This window comes from Mastigoproctus giganteus, chromosome 11 (assembly GCF_048544385.1).
Source record: "Mastigoproctus giganteus isolate SK-2022 chromosome 11, ASM4854438v1, whole genome shotgun sequence".
In the NCBI taxonomy this organism is placed as follows: Eukaryota; Metazoa; Arthropoda; class Arachnida; order Uropygi; family Thelyphonidae; genus Mastigoproctus; species Mastigoproctus giganteus.
Genome location: NC_143585.1, coordinates 60,332,134 through 60,354,655, shown reverse-complemented (window position 1 = coordinate 60,354,655; position 22,522 = coordinate 60,332,134). Strand labels below are relative to the sequence as shown.

Genomic DNA, 22,522 nt, shown 5'->3' with positions numbered 1-22,522 from the left:
TTCTGAATTGGCTTCTATAATTCCCGCTCTCTCTTTTTCAAAACAGTCCAAACACGTGCTGCCACCAGCCAACATCCATTTACTGTCCAACTTCAAACTCACAGAACCAACTTTTCATCTTCCTCATTTATTCATTCAACTGCCGTTTCCTGGAACAACCTTCCTTTGTACGTATTTCCTGAAAATTACAGTCTACAGAAGTTCAAGTCTAATGTCAACAAATATCTTCTTTCATCTTTTCAACCTCCAACCCAAGCACGGTACTAAGTACTATAGGTTCTAATACCTCTCGTGTTTGGGGTTCACATAAAAAAAAAAAAAAAAAAAATTTATTCAGGCACAGGATGGGTTGGTTAAGGGGAAGTCACATCTGACCAATTTGATTGGATACTATGATGCGATCACAAAGGAAATGAATGCAAAAAATAATTTTGATATGATATAGTTGGATTGTGCAAGAATAATTCGGAGAACGTGACATGAATTTCTACCATCTCTTTGGTACCTACATTCATCTGATCTCAATCCTAATGGTAATGTGTGGGATATGCTGGAGAGATCTGTTCAGTAACAAAGTCCTCTTCCTTCAACTTGGTTAATGGTATAGGCACATTATGCATGTACAGGAATTCCCCGACTTACATAATACTCGACTTATGGAAATTCAACTTTACGTAAATTTTTGCCGACCAGTGCAAACTTAAAAAATTTTTTGGAAACGTATTTTGCATCCCATAGGAATAAATGGAGGTATCGTGAAAATATCGTAATGTGAACCCAATAACACTGGGTTTTTTTTTTTTTTTTTTTTTTTTGTAATTTTCCAAGTTGAAAATTTTACTATATTAATTACTAAGCTATTTATCTCTCTAAAAGGTCATATTTATAATGAAAATTGCACTACACTTTCATCGTTATCATATGTCCCATTATAAGAATCAATTTTGAAAGCCTTTTGTGATATTTTTCTAAAGCACGTTTTGGAGGTCAAGACCAAAAACAATAAAAACAATTTGCACTTTCCAATTTATTGAGCTTTTCTGTTAAAGCATCTAATTATAAACGGGTAGTAAACTCGATCTTATTGCATTTGTGATAATACCGATAACTGCAATTGTGTGGGTTTTTACGCTATTATGGTGAAATGTGTTCCCCTTCACTGAAATCTTCAATGATATAAAAAAAAAATTTTCAGAAACTTCTCTTCATTCCTATTTATTTATTACAATGGTGAGGGGAAAGCGACACCAACGAAAAGTGCAAGTGGTGGTAGTGCCAGGAAACTAAACAAAATTCATTTAGAACTGAAGATGAAAATGAAGTAAGAAGCAAGACAAAGTTTGTCATCTATTGCAAGGGAATTAGGTCTCGCTGCTTCAACAGTGCATACTATTTTATAGGACAGTGTGTGTATAAAAGAACATGTCAAAGGATCAACGCACTTAAGATCAACAGTGATCACAAAACAGCGTTCAGGTGCTATATCAAAGATGGAACAGCTGTTAATAATATGGATGGAAAATCAGATTCAGAAGCAAGTGCCTCAGAGTCTAATGACTATTCAAGCAAAAGCAATAAGTATTTATAAAGATATTAAGGATAAGTATGGCAAACCCCAACCCAAGTTCGTGGCAAGCAAGGAGTGGTTTAATAGATTCAGGCATTGCGCTGGTTTCCACAACGTTAAAGTATGCGGTGAAGTCGCCATTGCCGATTCTGCAGCTACAGAGAAATTTTGTAATGTGTTGGAAAAAATTATTAATGAAGGCAGCTATTCAACACAGCAAATTTTTAACGTTGACGAGACTGCTCTGTATTAGAAAAAAATGTCGGATCGAACATATATTGCCAAAGAGGAAAATACAATGCCAGGTTTCAAGGTATCAAAAGATAGGGCCACGCTCTTGCTCGGGGCTAATGCAGCGGGAAATTACAGATTAAAACCACTGCTTGCATACCATTCTGGAAATCCTCATGCATTTAAGGGCATCAAATAAAGCCACCCTATCTGATCGAACCTGAGAGCATGGATAACGATATCTCTCTTTGAGGATTGGTTTAAATGCTGCTTCATTCTGAGGTTGAAAAATATTGTAAAGACAACGACGTTCCTTTCATGATTTTACTTCTATCAGATAATGTTCCTGGGCGACTTCACTGCATACTTTAACGTTGTGGAAACCAGCGTGATGCTTGAATCATTTAAACCACTCATTGCTTGCCACGAACTTGGGTTGGAGTTCGCCATACTTATCTTTAATATCTTTATAAATACTTATTGCTTTTGCTTGAATGGTCATTACACTCAGAGGCACTCGCTTCTGAATTTGATTTTCCATCCATATTATTAACAGCTGTTCCATCTTCAATATAGCACCTGAATGCTGTTTTGTGATCACTGTTGATCTTAAGTGCATTGATCCTTTGACATGTTTTTTTATAGATGCACTGTCCTGATTTCAATTCGAACATGAGAGTCACATTTCTACCGCCAAACACGACTTCACTCATCCAACCTACGGATCAGGATGTTATTTCAAATTTAAAAGCATACTATTTATGCATAACATTTGCTCAGGCATTGTCTGCAGTAGACAATGAGAAAAATTTTATGTTGAGAGACTTTTGAAAATCTTACAATATTTACTACGCCATCTTAAACATTAATAAGGCCTGGGGGGAAATTACTAAAAGTTGTTAAAATGGCGAATGGAAGAATGCCCACGGCACGTAAAAGGCTATGAAGGATTTGAAAAATAAGAATCATATGAAGAGGTTACATATAAGATTGTAAAGGTTGCAGAGCTACTTCAATTGGAGGTTGATGCCAAAGATGTGGAGGAGTTAACAGAAGAAGAAGAGAAGGAATTATCTAACGAATAACACATTGATTTGCAGGCAGCAACAGTGAAAGAAGAAAATGCTGACGAAGCTCAAAAATGAACCAAATGAGGAGACAAAATGGTTTATCAATATAGAGATGGCAATGGCATTTCATGAAATTGCATTGACAATGGCGAGGTTTCAGAAGATGGATCCTGACAGCGAATGATTCTTAAAAGTTAACAGAGGGGTGAATGATATGCTTACTTGCTACAAAGACATCTACAATGAAAAGAAAAAAGCCACCATCCAGTCATCCATTAATATGTTCTTTCATAAGGTTGAGCGGCCGACCCCTTCTAAAACTCCACAGCCCTCAACCTCTGCAGCGGTGTACTTATCAGCTGAAGACGTTGATTCTAGCAACGATGCTCGAGAGGTAAAACTTACTGACATTATGCCTGTCTCCTCTCTTTTTTTGTAATTTTATAATTTTGAAATTTTTTTAAATTGCACGCTTTTGTAATTTTTCCTGCACATGAGACAAAAAATTGAATAAATACAATAAATAATTCTATTTACATGTTCATTGAACATTTCTTTTTTGATTCAATCAATTCAGCGAGCACAGTTGTGAGTGCTGCACAAGTACTCGCAACTGTGCTTGTGAGGGGGGAAATTCCCCGACTTACATAGCATTCCGCGGAACGCAACCCTTAAACAAGTTAGGGAGTTCCTGTATATATATATATATATGCTAATGCATCTAAAAAGTTCAGAATTGTATTTAAATTATACAATTCTGTATAAATAAAACAAATAAACAGAAAGTCCAAATTAGCAAAATCCAAATTATTGCAGTTTAATAGTACAATAAACCCACACTATTCGCTGTTTTGCATATTCGTGATTGCTGATTTAATATAAAATGAAACCTAAAAAAAATGTGCATTTTAAAGTGCCATGAACATTTTCGGCCATAAAAAACATGGGTGTGGCTAAATCATCTTGCCCAGTCAAAACAGCGCTCGGTAGGAGGAATGACAAAATTGTGAGTGCGGATGTTTCCCACTAATCCTTGTTCAGTATTTGTTATGAGCTTGCATGGAAGGTTTCATCATTTGCTTTTAATTGATATGCTTACAAAAGTGAAAAATCTACCATTTTGCAGTGTTAGTGTAAACAGACTTTTTGGAGTGTGTTAACAGTAAAAAGGAAGTGACTTTATTGTGGACAAGTTCTTTTCTAACCCCTACAAAAATATGGCTATGAATAACAAGAGATTGTGAAAAGATCAAAGAGGGTGATGACATTAGCAAATAAAATTGAGTTATTAGACAAAATTTCTAATGGGGAAAGTGTCTCATCAGTGGCAAAATATTATAAAATCAATGCACAAAATAAACTAAAAAAAATCTACTACTATCAAAATTTCTCAAATTTAAATTCTTTCCATTAACCAAATACTCACCACAATTTTATTTTAAACAAACAAAGAACATGGAAATATTTATTACCTTACTCAAATCAACTGCAGTACCATGTCCTATTTCATAACAAACTGCTACGTTAAAATGTGCCTTGCCTGAACCAAGTTCTGCACCACTTTTAAAGAACTCAAAGGCACGTACAGGTTTGTTTTCAGTTAAGTGAAGTCCAACAAGATTATGATATTCAGAAAGATAAGAATATGCTGCTTGTTGTAGTTGCCTTCCAATACCTCGTAAAGGGGAGGACACCTGTAATACAAAATAAGTATTTGAAAATTCCAAATTAAACTATCGTTGTTTGTTATAATTCAGTAGTTCTCAAGTTATGGATCACATTCAAAATGAAAAAGTTCTAACAGGGTGCAAAATATTAATAAATTTAACCCCCCCCCCCCCGTTCTCAAATTGTATGTTAATCCTCCTCAATGATTCATGTTGAGGGAAATGGACCATAATCTGCCACGTTGGTCTAGTGTGGGTTGGCAGATCGACCATATTTAGCAGTCAAGGGCTTGAACCCAGGTTTGCTCAAAGAGCATGCTACTGCATCCCATTTCTGACCGGCTACGGAAGCCGCCAAATTGTAAGACATTAGTCCTAAACAAAGATGGTGTTCAGAAGGGTTTTCTGAACAATATTTACAAAGATATTTCTGTATTTTTTTACTACATATTGTTTAGTTCTTAAAAATTTACTAGCCACTTCTTGTTTTCACACATAACAACAAACTGATAATTTTCATAAATATCTGTGCTGCTTAATGTTACATTTACATCTGCAGATATATCAGCACAAATCCTGCAATTTATATAAATGTATGAGATATTTGCAGATACAGATCTCTAGTTTAAAAAAAAAAAAAGAAAAAAAAGAAGAATTTTATTATTATATGCACACACAACTAAGTTGTAAAATGTCTTCGGACAAGGAAAGCATCATGATTTTAAGTGTGTGTGTGTGTGTGTGTGTGTGTGTGTGTGTGTGTGTGTGTGTGTGTGTGTGTGTGTGTGTGTGTGTGTGTGTGCGCGCGTGTGTGGTAGTAGTAGTAGTGGCATGTGATGCAAGAAAGCAAGTGTATGAGCTTATGCAGCATCAGCCAAAAAAAAAAACAAAAAAACACACCATTCGCTCCAAATGCCTGTCCAGTTCCTCCTTAAATTTATTCAACCTATCAACTTCCACAACGACAGATGGAAGTTTGTTCCAGCAATTAACCACCCACTGGCTAAAGGCAAATTTCCGCACATCCTTTCTTCTTAATTTGAATTTATGCCCCCTTAGGTTTGTAATCTGAACAAGTGGAAGGATCCCATCAGAATTCAGCGTGCTCAACCCATTCAAGGCCTTATACACCTCAATCAGATCACCGTGCAGATGCCTAGTCTCCAGCCACTGCAATTTGCAGAACTTAAGCCTCTCTTGGTAAGAGGATCCCTTCATTCCCCTCACCAATCTTGTTGCCCTTCTCTGTACCCGCTCAAGTAAATCTACATCCTTCCTAAAATGAGGCCTCCAGACCTGTACGCAGTACTCAAGGCGTGGCCTGACCATTGCCTTATACAGACGGACAATCACCTCCTTTTCCCTGCTACCAAAATTCCTATATATCATTGACAAAACCCCATGACCTGCCCTTGCAGCCTGTCTGCATTGCTCAGAAAATTTCATATCTGACTGCACAATTACTCCCAGGTCTTTTTCATTTTCTACCACCTTAAGTGTAGTACCACACAGTTGGTTCATTTCTCTGCGGTTACTTCTACCCATATGCAGTACTTTGCATTTGTCAAGGTTAAACTTCAGTTGCTACTTCTTAGCCCATCTGCCCAAATTATCTAGATCCTGTTGCAGTAGCACACTGCCATTACTGTCATTAATAACTCTGCCAACCTTTGTATTATCGGCAAACTTCAACATTAAGCCTGATATACCTTCATCAATATCATTGATAAATATACAAAACAGCAGTGGACCCAACACCAAACCCTGTGGGATTCCACCAATAACATTAGTCCACGAAAAGCAGCACCCATTGATTACCACCCTCTGTCTTCTCCCACTTACCCATCCTTTTATCCATTGTAGCAACTTACCCTTAATGCCATTCTGCTCCAGTTTGTACAATAGTCTTCCATGCGCAACAGTGTCAAAAGCTTTCCTGAAATCCAAATATATGATATCAAAATTATTTTTTGCATCCAGTTCCTTTGTAACCACATCATAATATCCTATCAAATTTGTGAGACAAGACTCTCTCTTAACAAACCCATGCTGTGCTTGAATTATTGCTGAAGTCTTGTCTAGATGATCCTGCAATGCATCTTTAACCAGTGACTCCATTATTTTACCTGGAACAGAAGTTAAACAAACTGGTCTGTAATTACTTGTGTCACCCTTCGATCCCCCTTTGTGAATTGGGGATACATTTGCATATCTCCAGTCCATGGGAACCTCCCCTGAGTCCAAGGATGCTCTCATAATTATGGCTAAGGGTTTGCTTAGTTGCTTTGCCGCCTCCTTTAATATAACTGGATAGATCCCATCACCTCAGGTGCTTTTCTTATGTTTAACTTCAACAATTTCTCCTCCACTTTGCTCTCAGTTATTACAAAATCATTAAGTATCCTGCTACAATTTGATAACCTTCTGCCATTTTCAAACCTTAATAATTCCTCATGTGTGAATGTACTTTGTAGATGCAAAATACTCATTCAGTTTGTTTGCTACCTGAGCAGGATCATCAACAGTTGAACCATCCCCTTCCTTTAAATCATCAACAGTCGAACCATCGATGTCAAGTGGACCAATCAGATTTATCCCCTTCCTTTTAGAGTTTATATACAATTTTTAAGTAAAGAAATCCTTGCTGTTTTTCTTAGCAGTGGACCAAGGATCCTTGTCAAGAATCTTTTGCCAAGGATTTCTCGTAATCTGCCTTCGCCTGCCTAACCTCCTTTGTGACCTGATTACAGACTATCTTATATCTGCCACAGGCTTCCAAGTCGCTTGATAATTTATATGCATCTCATGCATTTTTCTTCTCTGTTACGAGTCTCATTAGTTCATTAGATAACCATTTAGGCCTAAACCTTGAACAATATTTCTTAATAGGTATGAAACTTTTAGTAGCATCCATGATTAATTCCTTGAATGCTTCCCACTTTGAATTTACTGTTGGTAACATCGTCAGTTGATCCCACTGTGCAGAATTTAAAAACTGTCTGAGACCACTTTACTCACCTTTACGGAAGCAAAAACCCTTTCCTTTACCCCTGATGGTAATTAAATCTTTAAGTAAATCCCACATCAGTACACTGTGATAACTGCCACCTAGTGGTTCCTTTATCTGCAAATTCTTAATACACGAATGATCACTGCTGATAACCAGATCAAGAATATTACCCTCTCTGGTTGCCTCTCGAACATGCTGCTGCAGAAAACAATCATCCAATAAATCCACAAAAGTCTGACTAGTGTGTGAGTGACCAACCCACAAGTTCCAGTCAATATCTGGTAAGTTAAAATCCCCCATTATAAGACATTCTGATTTACTAGACCACTCAATTTCTCTGTACAATTGTTCATTGTACTCATTCGAGTCATTAGGCCTATAACACACTCCTACTCTTATTTTTGCTTTCACAGCGCTTATGTCACACCAAACTGACTCAACACTGTTTATCTATATCAAGTGGGTGCTTCTTTTGATTTTATGTTTTTCTTAATTAACAGCATAACACCTCCTCCCTTTCTATCCTGTCTAACCTTTCTGTACACATTGTACTCCCCAAATTCCAGTTCTGCATTCCTTATATCTGTGTGACACCACGTCTTTGCTATCCCAACAATATCCGCCTTTGATGTCTTGACCAACACTTCAAATTCATCAAACTTATTCACTATACTTCTAGCATTGGTATACATGCAAGCATGTATACCAATGTATACATGTGTGTGTGTGTGTGTGTGTGTGTGTGTGTGTGTGTGTGTGTGTGCGCGCGCGCGCATTACTTTTGGTGAAATCCCACTTAAAGTAAACAAGAATTTAATTATATACAAGCAGAACTGAATTTAAAACAAGCAAATTTAATATATAGAGTAGCATATATACATTCAGCAAAATTATGATGAAAAAAATTCATATGGTATTAGGACACAAATATAATGAAAAGAAAAAGAAAATTTATGAAAAGTTTATATAAAAAACATTGAATAGAGTTCAAAGTAAATAAAGCACAAATAATATGATTAAACAACAAGCTTTAATTAATATTTTAAATATTAATAACTATAAATTTAATTGATATAGACTGCACCTCCTGAATCATATTTTTTTGAATAAATCTGAAATTATTTCTGATCTGTATCATTAAATTCTCATTTAGGAAAGAACTCCATTCTGCATAAATACATAAAAAAAGAAGGCAATCTGAATTGTAGAATACCCAAATTAGTGAGATTTTACTACAGCTATATATCCATTGTTATATAACAATTGCTTTTAATGCATGAAGCAAAATATAACATGGGTGAATTTCATTGTCCTAGAAAAAGCTGATTAAAATATAGAAACTGCACGCCAGTTCTGCAACTTTCGTGTGGTGATTTTACCGTATACATAGTAAAATCACCACAAAAAATGTATTTAGAATCAATGTGGGAAGCATCTCATACAATTTGTATGAACTGACTGTATTGCAATTTGTTCATCAGTCACTTATCCTCTACAAATCTGCTGATAAATGTAATGAGATGTGAATACAGCTTGATTTCAAACAAACTTATTGTTTAGAAAGGCCTCACTTTTTCATCTTTATCTATTCCTTCAGCCCTCTTAGGACCATTGCATTTCACCCTTCTACAGGTCCCCTACCGTAGGTTCCAGCCACTTGCTCGCCTCCCCTTTCCTTAACTGTTTTATACTGTATATTTTATTCCCAGACCATCTTTGTTCTGATTCTGCCATGAGTTATATTGTACTTATGTTCTTTAATTCTTTTGAACAATCTTCTACCAGTCCAATATGTGACTTTTGGCAATCTTTGCATTGTAAATTGTATAGAGGGTGTTTGGTGGCAAGAGTCTTCGTCAGTGGTGAAGCAAGTGGGGGGGGGGAGGATAACATAATTTTAATGATGTTCTTCTTGTAAACCTGATGTACAACCAATATTTTTTGCCTGTGTTCACTAATCTGGAAGGACACAGTGGATGATAATGTACTCTTTTTATTTTTCTGGTTCTTTGTTTAAAATACCTGTGTGTTGAGATATTTCTCTTTTGTTATTTTAATTGTTTTCATTATGAGTTTTTGTGGATACCCACTGCTAAATATTTGGAAAATTCTGTTGATTTCTGATCAAGATGTGCGCTTGATCTTTACATAATCTATAAGCCCTAAGGATGAATCTTTTAAGAATGCCTACTTTGTGTTCACAAGGTGATTAGAATTAAACTTTTTTCAATAGATCCTGTGTCTATTGGTTTTCTGTATAAAATAAGAGTTATTATGTTCCTTTAACAAGAGATCTAGGAATGGTATACTCTCATCTTTTTCTATATCTATTTTAAATTTTATGTGTTGTTTGGTTTTTAGGAGCATTAGCAACTAAGGCCATATTGCTCCAGGATATGCGGTGGTCATTCCTTAACCTTTCCGCATCCTCCGTATTTGGTGGTGACGGGCTCGAACCCCGGTCTAATCAAGAAGCGTGTGGTACGCACTGCTGCTCCTTCCCACCTGGCTACGGAGGCGCGTTTAAATTTTATGTGTGGATGTACAGTATTTAGGTAGTTGTGGAAGTTGTTTAATTCCTTTAACCCATGTGGCCAAATGGTTAATGTCGTCAACATATCTACCCCAGTATATGGGTTTTAGAGGGAAATTGTATAAGGCTATGTCTTCAAATGCTCTCTCAGGAAGATTTCTGCTAGGAGGGCAGAAAGGGGATTGCCCATGCTTAGTCCTACTTTTTATGTGTATAGAGTGTTGGAGAATTTGAAGTAGTCTTTCCCCAACTGATGGATCAATTAATTCCAATATCTTTTGGGTTTAGGGTGGTTATTGTTTGGCTGATTTCTTGTTGTATTATGACTGCTTCTGTTTCATGTAGAGGGATATTGGTAAACACATTGTCTATGTCAAATGAAATTAACAGATCGTTGTTATTAAGGTTCTGGAATTGTTTGTGTAGGTGACATGCATTTTTTATGGTTCTTGGATTATTTGGGAGAAGTGGTAACCACTGTGCTACATTGGGTCCAAAGTGGTTTTTCCATTGAAAATGGGTCTAATGGGGGTATCCTTCTTTGTGGGCTTTTATGTTGTTGAATAAGGTCAGGGGTTCTGGGTAATCAGGAAGTAGGTTCCTGAATAAGTTTTCTTCTTTTTATTCCAAAATTTTCATAAATGGCAACGTCACGGATTTTTTAAAAAAATTGATGTTTCTTTAGCTCAGCGTACCTTAATGTATAACAGTCTGGCATAGGCCAAATTTATTAATTGCTTTAACATATAATATTGTTAATCTATTGTACAGTATATTAAACTTGCACATATATACAATTTTTTTTAAAATTCAGTTACTATATATTAATGTCTTAATAATTTAATTTTTTTTCTCCCCCTTACTTTAAAGAAGTGGACACTTGCTTTGTCTAATAATGCTAGGCACGTGGGAAATAAATTTGAGGAATTTGAAGGCTTGCCAAAGTTAAACACGGCAATGTCGTTGAATATGACATTAAAGTTAGTTTACATATTTATTATTTTCAACTAATTAATTCCTGTGTTTACAGTATTTTGTCTTTTCTGCATTATTTCTTGTACTGCACACCAGTATATAAGATCTATGAAGTTCATTTGCTTTAATTTTGAATTGTTGGTGAAATTTCCAATATTTAAAGAGTAATTGAACACACAATTTATATCTTAAACACAGAAATGTAGATTACTTAAACAGAATTTGTGTGTGCCTTAAATACACATTCAAGAATTTAAAAAAACAGCTTCATTACCTTCTTTGATGGTGACTGATCAGATTCACTCTCACTATTGAAGCTTTCAGTGGAAGAAGTAGATGAACAATGTGAATGCTTTGGTGTACACAAAAGAGAATTAGATGGCAATACATTTTTTTTAATGGGCATATTAAAAACAAAGTGATAAAATAATCCTGCCAAGCCATCGCAAATTGTCTGCCGAGAACAGCTCTCTTGCATTGGTTTCAAAATCTTTTTATTGCCATCAGGTGACTGCAGTCTCAAACAAAACTGCTGCTTCAAGTTAAGTCCAAGCACAACTGCTGTTCCCTATAAATTATAATATCATAAACAATTCTTAAACAAATTGAAAAATAAATAAACAACACCACTCTAAATTACTATTATCAGAAAGGCAACAAGAACTCAAAAGACTGAAATAATACAAAAATTTAGAAACTTAAGAATGTTAAAATAAAAAAATACTTCTATACAGGATTGTAACACGTGGCATGTATATAATTTTGATGGATTATACTTATAACAACAAAATGACTCAGATATGACTTGTTGAATTCAGATTTTATCATTTATAAATGCTAAGAAATTCTTATGATATCTAATATAGTAGAATTCCAGTTACCTTAAATTTTGATTATCTGAAAATCTTTTTCTAAGTTTTTTTTACTCTTTATTTTTTCCCCTAATTTTACTCAAAAGAAACTGGCAAATTTAATATTTCACTTTGACGGTATGAACCAGAGCTATAATGCTCAATACATTCTACGTTGATATCAATATTTGTAAAAGGATAAGAGAAGTTTACCTCAATACGATACGTAGAACACTTCCATATGATACTCTCCAGAAATTAAAACGAAAACAATTAAAAAATCGAAAATCTTAAACTACAGTAAGAAATAATTAAAAATCAAATGAACACAATTAAAAATCAATTTAATGCAATTAAAAATTAAGTAAAAAATTTATTTAATGAAAAAATTGCAAAACGATTTTCCTTCCTGAAGCTGACAATGCTTTTCGACCGTATGTTGTGATCACAGAAATGAAAATTGCCAAATAGGTCTTTGCGCATGCACGTAAAAGCCCACGAATAGGAGATTAGATATGGCCAGCGAACATTAACAGAATTCTCATGTAATTTAATTTCGTAGGTTTCTGCAATTAATAGTCTCGTATAATTATGTTGGACACTTAAATAGTTTGGCCTCGTTAAATAAAAAAGTGTTTTTCATTAATGGCATAAAAGGCTAATTCTGGCACTGCTGAATGAGAAGATGAACTGAGGCTGCATGTTGATTAACACAAAAATTCAGAGGACACTGTGTAGAACCCTGATAAGACGAGTCACAATCAATGCAAGAAATGTTGTATACTAGGTCATTTATTTGTGTTGCAAACGAGGAAAGGAATGAGCGATTGTTCGGTATAGTGTGTAATTTCCATATTGGCCTGGCTACAATTTTAAATTAGGTATCTTTAAAGAATCTGTTAATTGTTTGTGCCACTGTTCAACATATGGGACACAAATAAAGTCTTTTTTGATATTACTATTGTTGGTTGGTTGTATTTTTTTGTTTTCTATCCTTAGCTTGTACCCTAATTCTGTTTATTGTAGCAAGTGGGTAACCCCTGTTTAAAAATCCACTGATTAATATTTGTATTTCTGAGCTCATTTTCAATGATTGAATCTGCTTTGGGATCACAAATACAAATATTAGATTGCTTCTACAGGGATGGGATACACTTAAATAGAAAGGGTGCAAGAATATTTGCTGATGCTATCGAGGCAGTGTTAGGTGGGTCGGAAAACTGCTAGCTTGGGGGGAGACAAAGACCAATAGATTGACAGTAGCCACTGGCAGAGGTGAAAGAGCTTCTTGCACTGCTTCTATTAGAATGAGCAGAAGCCTGAAAAACAAGATGCATGGTATTTCAGAGACTGCTGGGAGCCATTGCGGTACAAGTAAACACATGGGTTGTGTTAGGGTAGCTAAGAATAGAAACAGATGCAGGTATACTTGCGTGTACACCAATGCTAGGAGTTTAGTAAATAAATTTGATGAATTTGAGGTATTGCTCAAAACATCAAAGGCAGATATTGTTGGGATATCAGAGACGTGGTGTCACACAGATATGAGGGATGCAGAACTGCAATTTGGGGAGTACAACGTCTACAGAAAGGATAGACAGGATAGGAAGGGGGGAGGGATTATGCTATTAGTTAAGAAACACATAAAAACCAAGGAAGTGAAGCCAGTCGACATCGCCGGACAGTGCAGTGTTGAGTCAGTTTGGTGTGACATAACCATTGGGAGATCAAAATTGAGAGTAGGAGTGTGCTATAGGCCTAATGACTCTGATGAGTATAATAAGGAACTGTACAGGGAAATAGAGTGGGCCAGTAAATCAGAGAGTCTTATAATGGGAGATTTTAATTTCCCAGATATTGACTGGAATTTGTGGGTTGGTCACTCACACACTAGCAAGGCTTTTGTGGATTTATTGGATGATTGTTTTCTACATCAGCATGTTCGGGAGGCAACTAGAGGGAGTAATACTCTTGATTTGATTATCAGCAGTGATTCTTCATGCATTAAGAATCACTGCTGATAAATGAACCACTAGGTAGCAGTGATGACAGTGTGCTGAAGTGGGATTTACTCAAAGAGGTAACTACCATTAGGGGTAAAGGGAAGGGTTATTGCTTCCGTAAAGGCGACTACGATGGACTGAGACAGTATTTAAATTCTATACAGTGGGACCAACTGATGATGTTACCAACAGCAAATTCAAAATGGGAAGCATTCAAAGAACTTATCTTGGAAGCTACTAGGCTTTACACACCAACTAAGAAATATTGTTCAAGGTTTAGGCCAAAATGGATGTCAGATGAACTAATGAGGCATATGGCAGAGAAGAAAAATGCATGGGATAGTTACAAATTAACACATGACACAGAAGACTATGATAGATACAAGTTGATATGCAACCAAGTTACAAAGGAGGTTAGGCAGGCGAAGGCAGATTACGAGAAATCCTTGGCAAGGGATGCAAAGAAAAACAGCAAAGAGTTCTTTACTTATGTAAACTCTAGAAGGAAGGGGATGAATCAGATTGGTCCACTTGATATTGATGGGTCAACTGTTGATGATCCTACTCAGGTAGCTAACAAACTAAATGAATATTTTGCATCGACATTCACACATGAGGAGTTATTCAGCAAGGGGAATGCCAGAGGTGTATTCAACTCTAGCAGTAAGCTACAGAATCTTGAAATAACTGGGAGTAAAGTGGAGGAGAAACTGTTGAAGATAAACACAAGAAAGGCACCCGGGGTGGATGGGATCTATCCAGTTATATTAAAGGAGGCAGCAAAGGAAGTAAGCAAACCCTTAGCCATAATTATGAGAGCTTCCTTGGACTCAGGGAAGGTACCCATAGACTGGAAACATGCAAATGTGACCCCAATTCACAAAGGAGGATCAAAGGCTGACACAAGTAATTATAGACCTGTGAGCTTAACTTCTGTTCCAGGAAAATTAATGGAGGCATTGGTTAAAGAAGCACTGCAGGATCATTTAGACAAGACTTCAGTTATAGCTCAGACACAGCATGGTTTTGTTAAGGGGAAGTCTTGCCTGACCAACTTGATTGGATACTATGATGCAGTCACAAAAGAACTGGATGCATGGAATAACTTTGATATTATATACTTGGATCTTAGAAAGGCTTTTGATACTGTTGCACATGGAAGACTGCTACACAAATTGGAGCAGTGTGACATTGGAGGCAAATTGCTGCTATGGATAAAGGGGTGGTTGAGGGGGAGAAGACAGAGAGTGGTAATCAATGGACACTGCTCATCGTGGACTAATGTTATTAGTGGAGTCCCTCAGGGCTCAGTGTTGGGTCCATTATTGTTTTCTGTATTTATAAATGATACTGATGATGGTATATCAAGCTTAATGTCCAAGTTTGCAGATGATACAAAGGTTGGCAGGGTTGTCAAGGACACTACTGACACTATGCTGCTGCAACAGGATCTGGAAAGGTTGAGCAGATGGGCTGAGAGGTGGCAAATGAAGTTTAACATTGACAAATGTAAAGTACTACACATGGGAAACAGCAACCCCAGAGCAACGTGTCAACTCTGTGGTACTACACTGACAGTGGTAGAGAATGAAAGGGACTTGGGGGTGGTTGTGCAGGCAGATATGAAGTTCTCTGAGCAGTGCAAACGGGCTGCAAGAGTAGCTCATGGAGTATTGTCGATATACAGGAATTTTTCCAGCAGGGATAAGGAGGTGATTATTCCATTGTATAAGGCAATGGTCAGGCCACACCTAGAGTACTGTATACAGGTCTGGAGGCCTCATTTCAAGAAGGATGTAGAGCTGCTGGAACGAGTACACAGAAGGGCAACAAGATTAGTGAATGGAACAAAGGGGTGCTCTTACGAAGAAAGGCTTAAGTTTTGCAAATTACAGTGTCTGGAGACTAGGCACCAGCGAGGTGATCTGATAGAGGTGTATAAAGCCTTGAATGGTTTAAGCATGCTCAATGCTGATGGGATTCTTCCTCTAGCCCAGAAAAATCACCTGAGAGGGCATAAATTCAAATTAAGGAAAGACAGATGTAGGATAGACGTGCGGAAATTTGCCTTTAGCCAGCGGGTGGTTGGTTGGTGGAACAGACTTCCATCCCTTGTGGTGGAGGTTGATAGCCTAAATAAGTTTAAGGCTCAGCTGGACAGGTATTTTGAACGAACAGAGGGGTGAAGTGGAAGTGGGTTTTTTTTTTTTTTTTTTTGGCTGATGCTGCATAAGCTTGCTTTCTTGCATCAAATGCCTCTACTAATGCTAATGCTAATTAACCAGCAGATTCTTAAACAGGGGTTACCCACTTGCTGCAATAATCAGTTATTTTACGTTTCAGACAAACTGGGATATTGCTCCTCAGTATGTGACTATATTTCCTGAATGTTATCCATCCAAAATTTATTCTTCTCTTGACTTCCAGCCATTTATCATTATTACAGCTAATAACTTGTCCCAGATAAGTATATGATTCCACCTTTTCAATTACTGCTCCTTCAATCATTATGTCCTTTTCTGTAGCATACTTGTTCATCATTGCTTTTGTTTTAGCCATATTCATCTTTAGTCTGAAATCCTTACTAACTCTGCATAATTGATTAAGATTTTCCTCTAATTCTTTGGGATTGTGGCTTATGACCACAATGTCATCTGAGAATCATAAATGGTTTAGATACTCTCCATTCACATTGACTCCTTTCTGCAACCAGTCTAATCTTCTGAAAGCTTCCTCAAGGGCAGCAGTAAACAACTTCGGAGATATTGTCTCCTTGTCGAACTCCTTTCTCAATTTTAGATTCGCTACTGTCTTTGTCTAGTCTAATAAAGGAGGTAGCGTTCTCATATATTTTCTTCAAAATCATAATATATGGGGTATCTATGCCTTGTCTTTCCAGTGCCCGAAACATTGCCTTATGCTGTATGGAGTCAAATGCCTTTTCATAATCCACATATGCCAGGCATAATGGTGTTTTATATTCATTTACTTTCTCCATTAGCTGTGATATTACGTGCAGGTGATCCATAGTTGAGAATCCTGTCCTAAAGCCAGCTTGCTCTTTCAGTTGATTCTCATCAAGTATTCTTTCTAATCTGTTAGTAATGACTCTTGTGAACAACTTGTAGATGTGGGATAACATGCTAATTGGTCTATAATTTCCAATTTATCTCCTTTCTTATGCAGCAAAACTATGATTGCATTATTCCACTCCTTCGGCATCACACCTTTTCTAATGCATTTTGTGAAGAGTCTTGCCAGTTTTTGTATCGTCTCTTCCTCCCAATTTTAACAACTCTACAGCAACTTCATCTTCCCCTGGGGCTTTCTGATTCTTTATTTTCTTCAACGATATTCTACCTCATCAGGAAGAATATCGGGTATGTCGTATGTGTTAATAATTTGTGATCCATCTTCCCCACTGCTGGTATCATTCCCTCGCTCTTTGTATAATTCTCTATAGCAGTTTTCTGCTATTTGAATTATGCCTTCTCTTCTATTTATAAGTACACCATTGCTATTCTTCAGTTTCAGTATCATTTGTCTTTCTGTATTACTATGAAGTCTTTTGTTTTCCCTTAATGCTTGTTCTACTTTTCTTGTGTTAAATCTTCATATGTCCTCTCTGAGTCTCTTTCTAATGGCTTTGAATAACTCAGTATACTCAATTTTATCCTTGTCAGTGTTTATCTTGCTCTTCATTTGTCACCTTCGGTTCATCATGACAAGTGTTTCTTGACTAATTTTTTCTTCTTTGGATTTCTTTTTACCTATAGGATCCTTGGGCTTTTATCACTTTCAGAAAGGTGTAATATTCCTCATTGATATCTTGGTCCTGAGCTGTCGGCAGAAGCTCAAACTTGTTCTTAAGTTCCAGTACATACTGTTTTTTCTCCTCTTCTGTTATCTTAAAGACCTTCATATTATTTACTCGAGTCAGTGTTTTCCTTTCTTTTCTTACATCTATGTCAAGTGTGCATCTCACCATTCTGTGATCACTTCCAACATTTACCTTGTTCAGGACAGTAACATCATTCACGATATATTTTCTGTTAGTAAAGATGAAGTCGATTTCATTAGTTGTTAATCCATTTGGACTCTTCCATGTCCACTTTCTGTTCACCCTTTTCTTGAAAAAAGTGTTCATTACTGACAACCCTCGAGATTCTGCAAATTCCACAAGTCTTTCACCTCTTTCATTTCTTTCACCAATTCCAAAATTTCCTCTAGTTCCCCTTTCTGCACTGTTCAGAGTTTAGCTGTGTACTAATATGATGCATTTGCACTAACTTGTACGTAGACAAATATTATTATTATTATCATTAGCCATATGGTGAAAGGAAGCCTGAGGCTTTTGCAGCACCAGACAGGAAAAAAAAAAAAAAAACATTCCTGAGTTACCCTGAGAGAGAGAGAGAGAGAGAGAGAGAGAGAGAGAGAGAGAGAGAGAGAGAGAGAGACAGAGAGAGAGAGAGAGAGAGAGACAGAGAGAGAGAGAGAGAGAGAGAGAGAGAGAGAGAGAGAGAGAGAGAGAGAGAGAGAAGGGAATAAAAGGGAATCACCAAGGAAGAGAAGAATGATGATATCCAGCTCAGGACCCTGGGTGTGCCAAGCCCATACTCACCAGATGCGAGCCCCTGGGGTTATATACACAACATAAGAAATCAGAATATCATTTCTAATCTCAATGTCTATTTTAATTTATAATCTGCTCATTAAGTGAATAATTCTTGATTGCTCCAACCATATTTTAGAATTCATTTATTTTTAAAAATATGCAAATAAAATCTAATTGAAATGTTTAAATTACACTAAGCTAAAAGCATTAATCACACACACACACACACACACACACACACACACACACACACACACACACACACACACACACACACACAGTGTATGTTAACTCATGTAAGAGAGCCTAACATGCCACCTAAGAAAACCATAATTTTGATCATAACAGTAATCCTGAATAGAATAAAAAGAAGAGAACTCAAGGAAATGTACCATTCAAATACTCTTTCCCTAAACTCTTTTTCACGAGCCAGACCACAGGTAGCACCAAAATCAGACCAGACTGGCACGCATTATAAAAAGAAAGTACGCTTTCAGAGAAAATATTAATTCAGAAAACTGAAGCAGTATCACCCCCAAATAGCAGCATCCCTCTACTCATTCCCACTGGTGCTATAACAAAGGTGCTTCAGCCAAGAATATCAGTTTCCACGAGGCAACCCATGCTTAGGAGAAAACGTTTTGCCAATTCCAACAAGTTTCAATGTTTCACCATTTCAGGGATGACTAATGCTATCCGCTGAAACTTCAGTTAAACATTATGTTTAACTATTATTACAGTTAATTATTACAGTTATTTCATTTAATGAATGCAAAGTGAGTACTATTTTATCATTCTGCTGTTTGAAGCACTTGATCATTATAATGAAAGTTTCAAATTTATACATGTTTCATTTGTTATCACTGTCAAATGTGTAAATTTGAAATTTTTCCTCTATAATGAACAAGCTTCAAATTCCATAAAAGTGAGTTGATGACAATGTGAATGAAGGCGAAAAAAATGGCAAACACTGCCAAAGAAATTTGGCCAAGAAGAACCAGAATAACTAAAACTAACATAGTTGCCAATATTCAACTTCTGGAAAGAATAAGGTGTCATAATTTTTATTGGATAAAAGCAGGGAGAAAGCAGATATTTTAAATCCAGACTTTGGCTTTGAAATAAAATTTCACTGACACATAATTTACATTAAGATAGAGCTATAGGTCTGTTTACCATGTATGTACATATTTATATGACATGTACATGTTTTACATTAAGATAGAGCTATAGGTCTGTTTACCAGTAGAGTATGTTTTAAATATCAGCACATCCAGGTTTTTTGTCTATGGATTTCTGTCATGGATTATCTGTTAGACACTGCCAAATGAATATCTACTTCAAGGAAGGTACTGTTTAAGATTTTGCCTTCTTCAGAAATGTTGAGTAAAAGTTGTGGTTATAAAAATGGCTGTTTAAAATTGGCTGTCAAGTATATTTCCAAAGTTTTTTCAAAAAGAGATCTGACTGGAGTTTTATTCTTTTGCCTGGCTGAATATCCTCACACTCAGCTTTGCTATGAAGAAATGCTAAAATGAAAAGCATGACTTGATATAATAATTTCTTATATTTCAAGTTTCCTTCTTCACTTGTCAGTTCCCCAACTAAGGACAACTGTCAGTTCTTTCTTTCATAACAGTTTCTGACAGAAAACTTTAAACTAATTACATGAGTATTTCAGAATAAAAAGTAATTTATTTAAAAGAATAATGCTTCCAGAACTTATAAGTTCCTTGATCACAGCAAAGGTAACTCTTGGTTATCTGCATGTAGTAGTAGTAGTAGTAGTGGTGGCATGTGATGCAAGAAAGCAAATGTATGAGCTTATGCAGCATCAGCCAAAAAAAAAAAAAAAAAAAAATCACACCATTCCCTCCAAATGCCTGTCCAGTTCCTCCTTAAATTTATTCAAGCTATCAACTTCCACAACGACAGATGGAAGTTTGTTCCAGCAATTAACCACCCGCTGGCTAAACGCAAATTTCCGCACATCTATTCTACATCTGTCTTTTTTTAATTTGAATTTATGCCCCCTTATGTTCGTAATCTGAACAAGTGGAAGGATCCCATCAGAATTCAGCGTGCTCAATCCATTCAAGGCCTTATATACCTCAATCAGATCACCGTGCAGGTGCCTAGTCTCCGGCCACTGCAATTTGCAGAACTTAAGCCTCTCTTGGTAAGAGGATCCCTTCATTCCCCTCACCAATCTTGTTGCCCTTCTCTGTACCCGCTCAAGTAAATCTACATCCTTCCTAAAATGAGGTCTCCAGACCTGTACGCAGTACTCAAGGCGTGGCCTGACCATTGCCTTATACAGAGGGATAATCACCTCCTTTTCCCTGCTAGCAAAATTCCTATATATCATTGACAAAACCCCATGACCTGCCCTGGCAGCCTGTCTGCATTGCTCAGAGAACTTCATATCTGACTGCACAATTACTGTCAGGTCTTTTTCATTTTCTACCACCTTAGGTGTAGTACCACACAGTTGTTACGTTTCTCTGGGGTTATTTCTACCCATATGCAGTACTTTGCATTTGTCAAGGTTAAACTTCATTTGCCACTTCTTAGCCCATCTGCCCAAATTATCTAGATCCTGTTGCAGTAGCAGACTGCCATTACTGTCATTAACAACCCTGCCAACCTTTGTATCATCTGCAAACTTCGACATTAAGCCTGATATACCTTCATCAATATCACTGATAAATATACAAAACAACAGTGGACCTAACACCGAACCCTGTGGGACTCCACTAATAACATTAGTCCAAGAAGAGCAGCACCCATTGATTACCACCCTCTGTCTTCTAGCACTTAACCATCCTTTTATCCATTGTAGCAACTTACCCTTAATACCATTCTGCTCCAATTTGTACAATAGTCTTCCATGCGCAACAGTGTCAAAAGCTTTCCTGAAATCCAAATATATGATATCAAAATTGTTTTTTGCATCCAGTTCCTTTGTAACCACATCATAATATCCTATCAAATTTGTCAGACAAGACTTTCCCATAACAAACCCATGCTGTGTCTGAATTATTGCTGCAGTCTTGTCTAGATGATCCTGCAATGCATCTTTAACCAGCGACTCCATTATTTTACCCGGAACAGAAGTTAAACTAACTGATCTGTAATTACTCGTGTCACCCTTCGATCCCCCTTTGTGAATTGGGGATACATTTGCACATCTCCAGTCCGTGGGAACCTCCCCTGAGTCCAAGGATCCACCCCAGGTGCTTTTCTTACGTTTAACTTCAACAATTTCTCTTCCACTTTGCTCTCAGTTATTACAAGATCATTAAGCACCCTGCTACAATTTGATAACCTTCTGCCATTTTCAAACCTTAATAATTCCTCACGTGTGAATGTAGATGCAAAGTACTCATTCAGTTTGTTTGCTATCTGAGCAGGATCATCAACAGTCGAACCATCGATGTCAAGTGGACCAATCAGATTCATCCCCTTCCTTTTAGAGTTTATATAAGTAAAGAAATCCTTGCTGTTTTTTCTTAGCATCTTTTGCCAAGGATTTCTCGTAATCTGCCTTCACCTGGCGAACCTCCTTTGTGACCAGATTACAGATTAATTTATATCTGCCATAGGCTTCTGAGTCGCTTGATAATTTATATGCATCCCATGCATTTTTCTTGTCTGTTACAAGTCTCATTAATTCATTTGACAACCATTTAGGCCTAAACCTTGAACAATATTTCTTAATAGGTATGAAACTTTTAGTAGCTTCCACGATTAATTCCTCGAATGCTTCCCACTTAGAATTTACTGTTGGTAACATCGTCAGTTGATCCCACTATACAGAATTTAAAAACTGTCGGAGACCACTGTACTCGCCTTTACGGAAGCAAAAACCCTTTCCTTTACCCCTGATGGTAATTAAATCTTTAAGTAAATTCCACGTCAGTACACTGTGATCACTGCCACCTAGTGGTTCTTTAATCTGCAAATTCCTAATACATGAATGATCACTGCTGATAAC

General features: G+C 36.7%; 1 protein-coding gene across 1 annotated transcript in view; it reads right to left on the bottom strand.

The window, feature by feature from the left end:
- Nucleotides 1-22,522, bottom strand: part of LOC150078041 (uncharacterized) — a 119,978-nt gene that overhangs the window by 49,248 nt on the left and 48,208 nt on the right. Inside the window, exons 4-5 of the mRNA XM_090384439.1 lie at nt 11,328-11,621; nt 4,341-4,562 (exon numbers count right to left, since the gene is read on the bottom strand). Of these exons, the coding sequence (XP_090240565.1) occupies nt 4,341-4,562; nt 11,328-11,621 (516 nt within the window). The remainder of the gene's footprint in view (nt 1-4,340; nt 4,563-11,327; nt 11,622-22,522) is intronic.